Genomic DNA, 13,025 nt, shown 5'->3' on the forward strand with positions numbered 1-13,025 from the left:
CGGCCGTTGGGCATGGTTTCGGGGCGGGCCGGGGCCGGGGCAGGGGCCGTGGGCGGACTACAACCCCCGGCGTGCAGCGGGCAGGGCGGTGCCGGTGCTGCGCCGCCGCCGAGCCCAGGCGGGGCCGGAGCGGAGCGGGCTCCCGCGGCCCGGTGAGTGGGGCCGGGGCGTGGGGGTACCCGGGGATTGGGGGGAGAATGCGGGGAACCCCCGGGGGGAACCGTCAGCAGCTCCGGGCCTCTCGCTGCTGCCGGAGCCGGCCGGGCGCCGGGCGCTGCCGGGGCCAACGCGGGGCTGTCGAGTCACCCCCCGAGGAGCGTTTGTTCTCGGGGCCTCTGGCCGGTGGTGGCTTTGGCTGGGGTGAAGGGACACCCGGGCACACAGCAGCGTCCTCCTCCTCCTCCTCCGGGCTAGGGGCTTCGGCCGGCAGCAGGGCCTGGGGACCCTCTGTGCACCCACCCCCATGGAACAGGGCTGCTGCCCACGGGGACAGGGCTCCTACCCATGGGGACAGGGCTCCTACCCATAGGGACAGGGCTGGCCATCCCTTCTGCAGACCTGTGGGCCCTGTCCCCAGAAACCTTCCAAGAGGATTCATACAGCACAAACATGGGGTTTGAATAGCCTTTGGAAGCGAAGGGTTGGCTAAGAAGGGTCTCGGGAGAGACATCTTCTAGGGGGAACAAAATAGAGCTTTCCCTTGAAGAGCCATTCCCCCGGCTGCAGAGGTCCCTGTGAAGCCCTGCCAGGTTTTGTGGGGTTGATCTCGGTCAGTTTGGAGGCACGGGGCTGAGATCTGGGCTGTCCAGCGCCCAAGGGCTGTGGGGCTGGAAACCCCACGTCCAAAAGTTTCTGAGACGTCTCGTGCTGGTGGTCACCCCCGGGGCATGTGGCAAGGGGCCAGTCCTGCTTTCCCCGGTGTTTGTGCTGCGTGCATGGGTGATGGTTCATGTTGAGCCCAGCCTTGACCTTTACCCAGGAGCACGTGCACGGGGGCTCTTGCAGAGCTTGCAGGAATTGGGATTGGAAAGCAGGAAGCGAGCCCTGACGCTGGGTCTCGTGCCCGCAGAGGGGCCAGTCATGCCGGCGGGCCACTGCTCCGGGGCTCAGTTCCCCATCTGATGGCAGCTGTGTCCTCACCCTGGATTCAGGGGGCAGAATGCGAGTTCTGCCATCTCTGCTGGCATGAAGACACCTGCTTGCTGCCACCATCAAGCCGAGTCCCAGCAAACTCATTTCCTCTGTGGCTCCCTCTGAAGCCCAGATTGTCCCTTGTTACTGATGCTGTCCTTCACCCCTCCAGGAGCGCTGAAGAGCGCAAGCCCCACGCTGCCACGGTCCCAGCCTGCCCTTCCGCCGCCCTCCTGCCTGATGGAGCCAGCGCTGGCTGAGGACCCTCCTCAAGGCAGCCGGCCGAGCCCGGTACGGGAGCACTAGTGGGACGTGGACGGTGGCGTGTGCCACCCCTGGAGGGACGATGGCTCAGGGCACCGGGAGCATCAACAGCGACTACAAGGATTGGGAGTGGAGCGCCAATGCCGGGGAACGAGCCAGGCTGCTGCAGAGCCCCAGCGTGGAGACAGTGCCCAAGAGTGGAGAGAGCCAAGGGAACGGTCTGGGGGCCACGTCGGCTTTGGGAGCCGTCTTCATCGTGGTCAACGCTGCCCTCGGGGCTGGGCTGCTCAACTTCCCCGCTGCCTTCAACATGGCCGGTGGCGTGGCCTCAGGCATCACACTGCAGATGGTGAGAGGGTGGGGAAGGGATGATCCCTTGGCCCACCCTGGGAGGGGACGTGGGGGTGAGGAGTGGAGCCCTGGAAGGGGGTCAGGGAGGACCTGGCTTGTGGGGTGAGATGCTCCAAAGATGCTCTGTGCGTTTGGGGGTGGGCTGTTTTGGGGAACCTCGTCATGCCATTGCCTCAGTGTCCCTCCCTGTCTCTTCCCCACCCCAGTGCATGCTGATCTTCATCATCGGAGGCTTGGTGATCTTGGCATACTGCTCGCAGGCCAGCAACGAGCGGACCTACCAGGAGGTCGTGTGGGCCGTCTGCGGGAAGGTGCCTGGGGTGCTGTGCGAGGTGGCCATCGCTGTCTACACCTTCGGCACCTGCATCGCTTTCCTCATCATCATCGGAGACCAGGAGGACAAGAGTAAGCATGTCCTATGGCAGGGAATAACTGACCAGTTTCTGTCCCTTCAGCTGGAAGGGGACAACCTGACCGCCCCGTTGTGCCCACAGTCATTGCTGCTCTGGTGACGGAACCTGAGGAAGCTGGGAGCAGTCGCTGGTACACAGACCGCAAGTTCACCATCAGCATCACCGCCTTCCTCCTCATCCTGCCCCTCTCCATCCCCAAGGAGATTGGCTTCCAGAAATACGCCAGGTGGGTGGGGAGAGCACCCCCAGGGCTGGGAGCTGGGTGGACCAGCGGGTATTCAGGTAAGCACGGTCCTGGGGGATGAGGGGTGGAAGCGACGTGGTTCTCACCCCTGAGAGGTTGGGTATCTCCTCCTCCACCTTGCTGTGCCTCAGTTTCCCCATCTGGGAAGCACTGTGTCGTAATGGTGTCGTACTCCAGGGCTTGTGTCCTTCCCTTTTCCTTGCTGGAGGCAGCGGGGAGAGAGCAGCTTTCAACTGCCTTGTGTCTTGGAGTTGGCCACACAGCAGTGCAGGGGTGCAGGGAGGAAGAGGAGGCTGGGAGCAGACCCTCTGCAGAGTGGGGAGGCAGCACGCTGACAGTCTCCTGTCCCCTCTGGCAGCTCCCTGAGTGTGATTGGCACCTGGTACGTCACAGCAGTCATCATCATCAAGTACATCTGGCCCGACAAGGAGCTCGTGCCTGTGGAGATCCCCACCAGGTGAGTGTGAGAGGCCGGATGCCGGCTGCGGCCATCCCAGCACGGCGGAGACAGGCAGGGCAAGGGCTACGAGGGACAGGGACAGATCCTTCACCCTGGGCCTGGGGACGCTGTGCGTGGCTGCCAGGAGTTGCTGAGTGGCTGTATCTCCACATGTTCCAGAGGAGAAGGTGGTGGAGGAGAGGAAAAGACCTCTTGGAGATCCCCACGGCTCCATCGCAGGATTTGAGGAGCACTGTTGGCCCAGCTGGGATACAGCCAGGCCTGGAGTTCCTCGTGCAAGGGCCGTTTCAGTTCCAGGGTGGTTTTGGCTGCTTCCTTGGCCAGCACAGCCCCTGTGGCTTGTCCCCAGCCTTGTGGGGTGGGGACCTTTCCAGACCTGGTGTGGGGAAGTGGGACTTTTAAGGCAAGGCAAGGTTTAGGCCAGTTTTCAGCACTGCCCAAGTAGATCCTTGGGGTTTTTTTCTCCTGATACTTGGTCTGACCGGTGGGTGTTTCTCCCCGGCAGCCCCTCCAGCTGGACAGCCGTCTTTAATGCCATGCCCACCATCTGCTTCGGGTTCCAGGTAAGGCCACGAGCCCCGCACTCCCCTTCTTACTCCACAGCTGCCCAAACAGGGAGATGGGCACGGTCCAGGGACATTCCCCTGGGTGTTCAGTCAAAACCCTCCCCACGTGCTCACCTTTGTGAGGGGGATGAAGCCAGTTTAACCTCTCACCACCCCTGTTTGGAGACCGATCAATTTTGTCCCAGTTGGGAAGTCCAGGGCAGCCTGTCCCCCACTTCTCCAGTGACAAACCCAGGGGATCACGGTATCGTGACAAACCCAGGGATGTCATGCACGAGATCCCACAGGGCTCAGCCCATCGTGTGTCCCCGCTCTCTCTCCGTGTCCCCGGCAGTGCCACGTGAGCAGCGTGCCGGTCTTTAACAGCATGAAGCAGCCGGAGGTGAAGACCTGGGGGGTGGTGGTGACAGCAGCCATGGTGATCGCTCTCTTTGTCTACACAGGCACCGGTGAGTGAGAGGATGCTGGTGGCACAGTCCTCGGAGGGGCTGTGAGCTTCTGGGTGGGGGGCAGGGACCCTCTGGTCACCTGAGGGATGGAGCGGGAAGGGTGGGGAGTCCATGTAACCCACTGTGCCGTATCCATCTGGATCTGGTCCCTCAAACACACGTGCAGGAGGCTTGTCCTTGTTCCTCACTGAGGGTTCCCTTCCTGACAGGTGTCTGCGGCTTCCTGACCTTTGGGGCGGGCGTGGAGCAGGACGTCTTGCTGTCCTACCCCTCCAATGACATCCCTGTTGCCCTTGCCCGGGCCTTCATCATCCTCTGCGTGCTGACGTCCTACCCCATCCTCCACTTCTGCGGCCGGTGAGCGCTGGGAGGAGGCAGGGGCTGGTGTGGGCAGGAGGGGCGGCACAGGGAAACCCCCCTGCTCTGGGTCTTTGCCCCGCAGGGCTGTCTTGGAGGGTCTGTGGCTCCGCTACACTGGGGTGACGGTGGAGGAGGACGTGGTTCGGGAGCGGAGGAGGCGCCTGCTTCAGACCATCAGCTGGTTCCTCCTGACCCTCCTCCTGGCTCTCTTCATCCCCGACATCGGCAAAGTCATCTCCGTCATTGGGGGCTTGGCCGCCTGCTTCATCTTCGTCTTCCCAGGTGGGGCATCCTGGGATCCACGGGGGCTGGCAGAGGTCCCTTAGCCTTGTGTCTCAAAGAGGGAAGGGGCAGGGTGGAGATGGGGGAACCACGAGGCCGTCAGAGAAGGTCAGAAGTGTGGCATGAGGTCGGTCGGCAGCCTGACTATTTTGACTGGAGTCTCTGCTCCGCCACGGGGGATGCAGCTCCGTGGCGTGTGGCGTGTCTGCTCAGTCATCACCTGGGTTTGAATTGCCTCCTCTGCTTTTCAGGGCTCTGCCTGATTCAAGCCAAGCTCTCTGAGATCCAGGAAACCAGGGCGATCAGGTAACGGGAACGTGCTTCCCCTGGCCCTGCTTCCCCTGTGAATGTTGGCGTGAAGGTGCCTTCTGAACACTCCCTGTCCTGTATCCACAGCTGGTGGGCCATGGTCAGCTACGGGGTCTTCATGGTCACCCTCGGAGCCTTCATCTTCGGACAGACCACTGCCAATGCCATCTTTGTGGATCTCACAGCCTGACTCCTCTTCCAGGCTGGACCGTGCTGCTGCTGCAGGGATGCAGATTTCCCCAAGGACCAAAGGGAAGTGGGGAGAAAACACCTCAAAGATCCAAGAGGAATGTTGTTATCTCAGCTGGAAGAGCCCTGCGATGATTCGTATCTCGTTGTCTTAACACACCAGGCAGTCAGGCTTTGTCGTCTCAGCCCTGACTCCCTGGTGAAGCCAGAGCATCACTACAAGGGGACCTGTAATCCAGGTTGAGCCCTCTCTGCCCCTCTGGGGCTGACATCACTACCTTAGGTATCACAGAGGGGTGGCGGTTGGCGTGCTGCTCTCACCCCCATACCATGGAGCTCCTCTCCACAGCTTAAACCCCTTCTGCTCTCAGTGTTGGAGGGAGACAGCGGCTTTGGCAGAAAGGGAACCGGTAATCACATTGGTGGGACAGGGCAGCATCCCCATCGTCCCCTTCTGTGTCAGTGTTTGGTTTGGTTTGAGCTCTGCTTTCCCATGGCTCACCTCACCGGTCTCCAGCCTGTACTCTTACATCTCCCTCCATCGGAGCTGTGCTCGCCTTCAGCCTGGGGTGTTGGGGTTTTTTTGGAGGATGAGGATGACAATCGTGCATTGCTGCCTCACTGGAGAAGGTGCTGGGGCTGCACGGATCCACTGGAGACTCCATGCTAGAGCACAGCTCTTCTCTGAATTTACGATCCTGTTCTTCCAGGAGGTGTGCAGGGAATGGGACCAGGCTGGGCGTAGTTTTTTAGGGATGTTCTGGGGAAAAGCAGTCAGTATTGCTCTGTTTTATATTGTACCCTTTGTTGTTTACACTCTCTGTGGCTGGTGTTGCTCTGGACTGTCCCTCCGTTCCCTGTCTGGGTGATAGTTTCCTTTCTGCTTTTGCTGGGTTGAGGACTCCCAGCTTCGGATTTGCTTGGGGATGTTAAACCTCAAGACTAAACCGCTCTTGTTCTTTTGGGTTCCTTTGTTTGACTTCTGAAACCCTGGGGAATGGAGGGATTTGCATGTATCTATTGCTGCATCTGTGAGGAGGAGACCCAGACAGGGGAGGAGGCAGAAGCCCCGAGCACAGCGTGAATGTTGGGAGGGACCCTTATGTTCCTCCCACCTCTCCTGAGGTACCTCTGACTTCTGCGCCCTCAACTTTTGACAAAGCCAGGCTCCAGCAACCCCCTCCCTCCCAATTTGGCACTGGCTGCCTCCAAGGCCCTTCACCCGGCTCCTGCCTGAGAGCTGGTGCTGGGGCATGGGGGAGCCCTAGACATAAAGACAAGCACCCCAACACCTCCTGGGTGCTGAGCTCCCCCCTGGAGCTCAGTAAGGACCGGGATGCTTGAGGCTCAGCAGATGCCAAGGCCGAGATGCCTTTGGTTGCCTGTCCCCAAGACCAAGAGGGGTTTGGTACCTGGCGGCTTTTGTGGCTCTGGCTTTCCTGAGCTTGGCACCAGGAGGTCCCACAGCCAGAGCAGAGGCAGCTGCAGTGTTCCCCCATCCCTGGTTGTTACCCGGGGAGCTGCTGGGCTCCCTTGACCTCCCAGGGAAGCTGAGAGCCAGGCCATACGGAGGTGCAGTGGCCGTTTCTCTGCTTGCCTTACCCCTGCTTGTGGGCACCGGCCTTTTTAAACCTATTTTCTATGTGCAGGGAGCGGAGGAACCTCAACTCAGTAAATTAAAGTGATGTTATGGTGCGTGCACTGGGCAGGCGTGAGCTGGTTTCTGTGGGACTGGGGGTGCTCCCAGATGGGACCCCAGGCTGAGGCCATGCCCTGAAACCACCAGCCCGGCTCTCGGAGCCTTGCCGGGGGCATGGTGTGGGGGCCGGGGTGGCTTTACAGTGATGACCCCGTGGCGGAGGAGGAGGCTCCCCTGCCAGAGGTGAGGCCCTATGGCTTCGTACCCCGGGGGTAGCGATCCAGGGCTGGCCTTCCCCGGGTCACCGCGGGGCGGGAAGACGGGGAGGGGGCGGCTGGAGGCGGCTGAGGCGAGGGGGCGGCTGAGGCGGGAAGGGCTGAGGCAGGTAGGGGGCGGCTGAGGGAGCTGAGGCGAGGGGGCGGCTGAGGGGGCTGAGGCGAGGGGGCGGCTGAGGCGGGAAGGGCTGAGGCAGGTGGGGGGCGGCTGAAGGAGCTGAGGCGAGGGGGTGGCTGAGGTAGACATGGGGCGGCTGAGGCGGGAAGGGCTGAGGCAGGTAGGAGGTGGCTGAGGAAGCTGAGGCGAGGGGGCGGCTGAGGCGGGAAGGGCTGAGGCAGGTAGGGGGCGGCCGAGGCGGGAAGGGGAACTGAGGCGGGTGGGAAGGTGCCGCTCTGGCATTTGGGGCGGGGAGAGCTGAGAAGGTCTAAAAGTTTCCTCTCCGTGCCAGAAGCCGGCGAGCGGGCAGCGCGTTCTCGGCAGGGGGCTGTGGGGTCAGAGCGGGCACTACAGCGCCCGGCGAACGCTCCTTTACACCCGGCCCCGCGCCGCCATGTTGTGAGGACGCGGCGCCCCGGGCCGTACTAAGGTGGTACCGGAGGGGGAGGTGTGGGTGTGTGTGAGGGCGGGAGGAGCTCCACTGCCTGGGCCCGGCCCATACCACTGTGCTGCCAGGAGGGGGGAAGCGCGATGCTTGGGGCCGTACCACCGCGCCGGGAAGGGAGGGGGGGGGGATAGTGGGGCGGGGCGGATCGCATCACTTGGGGAGGGGCGCCGCCGCCGCCTGCCCCCCTCCCCGCCCCCCCCCGCAATGAATCCGCGCGTCTCTTGGCGCCCCTCGCCACTTCCTCTTCCCGCCCCGCGCTCATTGGTCATTTCGTCAGCCCGGGTTGGCCGCTTAAGCGCATGCGTGAAGACCGGAGGCTTGCCAGCGCTGATTGGCCAACGGAGTAGGAAGGACTCCGTCCGTTCCTCGGCCAATGGGCGCAGCGCTTCCTCCGCGCGGAGTGCCGGGGAGGGGCGGGGGGGGAGGGCGGCAGAGAGGTCGCGCTGCGGCGATTGGACATCCCGCAGGCGGCCCGGCGCTCCCATTGGCTGAGCGCCGCACCGGGAGGGCGGGAGGTTCGGCTGAGGCCCCGCCTCCCCGAGTCCCCGCCGCCGCCTCCCTCCTCCTGCCCCCCCCCTTTGGCGTGCCGCGAGGGGACGGGGGAGGGGAAAGGCCGCGACGTGAGCGCGCGACCCCGTCCGCCATTTTGTAGCGAAACGGCGGAGGCGAGAGGATAAAAGCGCGCGCGGCCCGAGCCCGCTGCCCCGCTCCGGCCCCTGAGGTGAGCGCTGTGTCCAGGGCGGCTCCGGCCAGCGCTGGAGAGGGGGGGGCTGCGGGCGGGCGGGCGGGCGGGCGTTGGGGGGAGCGGGGGGTGCGGGAGCCCCGGGCCCTCTGAGGCGGTGGGGCTCGCGGCTCCGGTCTGGCGGCGGGAAGGGGGGGGTGGCGGCGGGGTTAGGCCGCGGCGGCGGGAACAGGCACCGGGGGAGCGGCCGTAGCGGGGCGGGGGACGGCGGGGCCGGTAGAGGGAGCCCGCTCGGCCCGCCGTGCCGTTTCCGGGGTGCGTGTGGGGCGGCCCGCGGGGCCCCAACGGCCCGGCCCGCGCCGCTCCCCTAACCCGCCTCGGCCTTCGCCTCTCGGCCGCCGCCCGTTCCTTCAGCCGGCGCCCGATCGGCGGCGGGACCGGCCGAGCAAACTTCGGAGGCCTCCCGCTCGGCCCGGGCCGGTCGCGGCGGGGGACGCGAGTGGTTCCAGGTGCCCGTGGAAGGCGGGGGAGCTGCCGCCCGCGGCTCTAGGGCGGGAGGAAGGCCCCGGCGGGCCGCCGGATCCAGGCAGCGCCTCAGCTTTGGCTCTTTCATGGGGGCCGGTTGTTTGTGGTGGGGTTTTTTTTCCCCTTTAGCTGTTTTCTCTTCCCTGGCAGCTTTTGTAGCGCTGGTCGTGACAGGTGGAGGAGCTCTGAGAGCCTCGGAGCGCGGCCGGGGGCTGCGCCTACCCCTTGCGCTTGGCTCGGTGGCCTCTTTAGAAGATCGGCGTTGCGGGGGGCTTACCCTGAGGAAACAAGCGGCCTGTGAGCACTCAGCTCTAGTCAGTAAGCTGATGACATAACCTTCCTGCTCGCCACACGGAAGAAACGCTTCCCGACGCTGTCGCCCAGTCACAAACATGCCGCCCCATAAAGTGGACTTGAGTGTTTCAGGATGGGAAATGGCAACAGTTGGCGGTTTCACAGATGCTGTATGGTCAGAAGCAGTTCCTTTGTGGTAGCTCTCTTAACTCGGATCGGTTCCACATTGTCTTTTCTACAGCGTGGCTGGCTAGCAGCCGCAGTGTAAATCCAACAAGCCGTGGGTGGTCTGGACCATACGTGGAACCAGAAGTGAGATGAACGTTAAAACATGCGACTCGTGGTCTAGTGACCTGTCATGAGTTTGGATGGTCTTGTTTCTGAATTCCCCCTTGCTGGAAGGCAGGGTGACATCTGCCCTCAGCGGGACTCTTCACTTGATTTTTCTTTTTGAGTGGGTAACAAAACAGGTATGGCCCAGGACAAGTCACTCTTAGTGTGCAGAACTTAAATGCTTCCTGTTTCTTAGGTAGCTGTGTTAGTGTTGACTAAAATTATAGGCAGGAGCCTGGGTGAGGTGACTGTTTTGTGTACTACAGGAAACAGACTTTGTTGTTAATAGACCTGTTTGCCTTCCCTGGGCTTCTTGTTGTCCTGGCTTTTTTCTCCTGCCCTTATCACTTAAAGCTTGCTGTGAACTTGAGATCCTCCTGGCCCTGTGTCTCCAAACCAAGCGCAAGCTTGTCTCCTCATCTAGAGAAGTACCCAGTCCTGTCTATCCCTCTAGCATCGTGCTCTTAGGTCTTCAGATTGTTTTGATTGATGCTGAGAGGGCTCCTGTTGCTGCACCATCAAGTGAGTGGAAGAGAAGATGTGCAAATGCAATTTAGGGAAAGTGGACAGTGATGTCTTGTGCCCCTGTGGTGGGTCATCCCTAACTTGTATAGGGAACACTGATCGCTGAGAATCACGGTGGAGGATGTGACCTGTTTTGGCCAGGTTTCTGTTCTGTAACCTTCCCTGCTGTGTGGAAGCTGTGTTTCTCCTCTGCCTTTGCAAGTAGCTGTTCTAAACCACTTCTTGTGTGGGAAAAGAGCACAAAGCCTTTGAGGACAGGTCCCTAAATTTCCTTAACTTCCCTCTGATGGAAGCTTTATCCTGCAGTGTGTGGCTTGAAGGGGAAGTCGGAAGTGAGAGCTGCTTGTTTGGGTTGTGCTTTTGGTAAACAGTCCTGCTGGAGGTCTGACAGTGCCTGAAGCAGCCGTGTCACACTTGATGTGGCAGGTTCCAGACCTGAAGCTTAACTGACCTTCACATGTGGGAACTGACATGTGTGTTTGGGGAGCAGCTGACCTGAAGTTGGTGTGTCTGAGCAGCATCATAGCGTCTGCCTGACCGGGCTTGTGTGCTGTTTTCCAGCACCTGGGATGTTCAGGTGCCTTTTCTATATGTAACCCCCCCCCACCAAATCTGAACTGGCAGAATTAATCAGTAGCTCATTTTAATGTGACTTACACAGTAAGGCTTTTCTCTCTGGATTTTGGAATGATAGATATCCTGAAATGGAATTTAACTACAGTATCATATTCATGCCCCCTTGGAGCGTTTCTCACAGGGGCTTTGGGCAGGTGTGCTGCTCTCCATCTGTCCTGTTTGTGCATGGGTGTGAGAAGCAGGTAAGAGGCCATGTTTGGAAGAACAAGCTTGGCACTGGTGCTTTTAATGTGTTTTATAGGATGGTTTTGGACAGGAATGTAGAACCTGATCAGTGAAAGGGCTGCTTGGTTCTGTCCCTTGAGCTGTTCTATCCTCCACGTGTGGTACGTGTGGCCTAAAGTCTTTACAGTGCTTGAAACCCAGTGGCAGCATTTCTGCAAATTCCTAAAAAATAAAAATAAATCCACAGTTCAGCCTAAAGTAATTTTGAAATTACTTTTTATAAGGCTGTTTCCCAATTTGTGGAAGACTTTAGGTTTGTCATCATCAGAATCAGCAGCAAGGTTTAGTTACTCCTCGTGATCTGCTTCAGGTTAGTAGAGAGTGTTTCTGTCAAACCCCACTGCTTGTACATATGAGCCCTTTCTGTGCTGTGATTTGTGGGGTTTTTTTGATTCTTGCCTAAAATCATATTGTATTTCTGTTCTAATAACCCAATGGAGCTCTGCTCTTGAGAAGAATCTACTGAAATAGATGCCAAATGTTTAGCCATTGGCCTCTTGATTTCCTTTGACAGCACCAAGGCTGTGTAACACTGCACACTTCAGTAAATGTCTCCTACCTCTTAAAAATCAACCAAGTTGTACTATATAAAACACTGATCTTTTAAGATCTGCAGCATCCTGTGTCTGATGGCTCAATCCATTACTGCCTTGTAGCAACTGAAAGTGGCTGATTTTGTCAGCAAATCTAAGGGGTGTTTGGTAAAGTTTTTTTCTGGCTGAAGCCAAAATTTTCTGAACCTGTGAAGTTAGGAGGTTTGCTGCATGGACCAAAAGCTTCTTGAATTGTTGAGGCCTGTGTAGGGAGATTCATTCCCACTAAGAATATATGTATCTAAAAATAAAGTCCCCTTTGCATAGCATTCATAGCTTGCTTAATCAGGGCTGTGGAAATTCAATTTCAGCCTTGTGTTGAATGACCAGAGAGGCACCTGGGCCCTTCTGCTTCCCAGGCAGGGCTCCCTTTGTTACTCTGATTTACATGTAAGTTAGGTTGGACCATCTGAAACTCTCAAACGCTCTTGTCTGCTGCTTGTGAGAGTTGACAGGTTCTTTTCCCTCCCCTTGTGTCAGGATACATACCACGCAAACTGCCTGTTCAGAACATGAATAAGAAGCTGTTTCCTTCAGCTATTGTGTTCTGCCCTTGAGTTGTGGTGTCTGCTTGGGCTCTTGTTCTGCTTCCTTGAAAGAGGAGATCCCATTTTTGCCTCCAGCTTGGGTTCTCTGGTGGTGCTGCCAGGTGTTGCAGTTAGAGAGTGGTGAAGTTGCTTGTGCCTGCTCTCCCTCTTGGGCAAGTAGAGGGTTGTGATGGTCAGTGTCAGGGCTCTGCAGGGTGGCAGCAAGGAGGATCAGTCTAGCACTGAGCCCAACTCAAAGAGTTTGTAGTACCTTGATTTTTGGGTGGAGGAGGTGCAGTTGCCATGCTGGTTTGTGTCTGAGGGATGATACTTGGAGAAATGTGGTGGTTCTTCCAGGGGCCTGAAAGACAACTCTGAAACTTCTGTTCATGCTGTAGAAAATGACTGAGATGGAATTTTTTTGTGTGTCCTGTTCTTGAGTTCTTCAGGGTGGTTGCTGAAATCTGGGGCTCTGGTAGGGATGAAAGTCCCCTTGCTAGCTGCTTGCAGTGGCTTTTGAGGGTGTAAGTAGTAGCATGATGGTCTGTCTGCTTGAATTTTAACATGATTTTCATAAGGCTGATGGTCATAGAATCACAGTCTGGTCTGAGTTGGAAGGGACCCCAAGGATCAGAGAGCTCCAACCCCCTGCCACAGGCAGGGACACCAACCTCCAGGCCTGGAGCTACACAAGGCTGCCCAGGGTCCCATCCAACCTGGCCTTGAACACCCCCAGGGATGGGACACCCACCCCCTCTCTGGGCAGCCTGTTCCAGCCCCTCACCACACTCTCTGTAATGTTGGTCCTGTATCTTACACCTTGTCCTGGAAAGAGTCAGCTTGCCGTGCCCAGCAACACTTTCTGGATTATTGAAGAGGAACAGGGGTTTAAAAAAACCCCCACAACAATCAGATGCTGAGAAGTCTTGCTAACTGTTGTGTCTGTCCCCTGTGCCACAAAGTTGTTTCCCAGTCATTGGGCTTTTTAACCTGTAAATGAAGGTAATGAATCCCAGCTTGTCAGGTGTAGGGGAAAAAGAGATAAATTGGAAGTCTTTTGTGATTCTTGTGGTTTTCAACATGCTCTGAAATTCTTTCACAACTCAACTGCCTTGTCACTGAAGAAGGTTTTCAACATTATTGTTTGA

At 58.7% G+C, this 13,025-nt stretch overlaps 1 protein-coding gene across 2 annotated transcripts; it reads left to right on the plus strand.

The window, feature by feature from the left end:
* The first annotated feature begins 1,312 nt into the window (after positions 1 to 1,312).
* SLC38A7 (solute carrier family 38 member 7) lies at positions 1,313 to 6,722 on the plus strand. Of its 2 annotated transcripts, XM_084269985.1 has the most exons (10): positions 1,313 to 1,744; positions 1,953 to 2,151; positions 2,241 to 2,385; positions 2,762 to 2,860; positions 3,369 to 3,426; positions 3,764 to 3,878; positions 4,088 to 4,235; positions 4,321 to 4,520; positions 4,772 to 4,826; positions 4,917 to 5,156. In XM_084269985.1, the coding sequence occupies exons 1-10, from the start codon at positions 1,478 to 1,480 to the stop codon at positions 5,017 to 5,019; spliced, it is 1,389 nt and encodes a 462-aa protein (XP_084126111.1). In that variant the 5' UTR covers positions 1,313 to 1,477; the 3' UTR covers positions 5,020 to 5,156. The 2 variants fall into 2 exon arrangements, with proteins under 2 accessions (XP_084126111.1, XP_084126112.1); XM_084269986.1 differs by lacking the exons at positions 4,088 to 4,235; positions 4,321 to 4,520; positions 4,772 to 4,826 and having other exon boundaries at positions 4,917 to 6,722.
* The last annotated feature ends 6,303 nt before the right edge of the window (positions 6,723 to 13,025 follow it).

This window comes from Gallinula chloropus (assembly GCF_964237585.1).
Source record: "Gallinula chloropus genome assembly, chromosome: 13".
Taxonomy (NCBI): Eukaryota; Metazoa; Chordata; class Aves; order Gruiformes; family Rallidae; genus Gallinula; species Gallinula chloropus.

Bases quoted from the DNA above. Each gene is read 5' to 3' on its own strand.
- SLC38A7 (XM_084269985.1), top strand. From the start codon at position 1,478: ATGGCTCAGGGCACCGGGAGCATCAACAGCGACTACAAGGATTGGGAG. The intron at 1,745-1,952 runs GTGAGAGGGTGG...TCCCCACCCCAG, and splicing joins CAGGCATCACACTGCAGATG to TGCATGCTGATCTTCATCAT. The intron at 4,827-4,916 runs GTAACGGGAACG...CTGTATCCACAG, and splicing joins CAGGAAACCAGGGCGATCAG to CTGGTGGGCCATGGTCAGCT.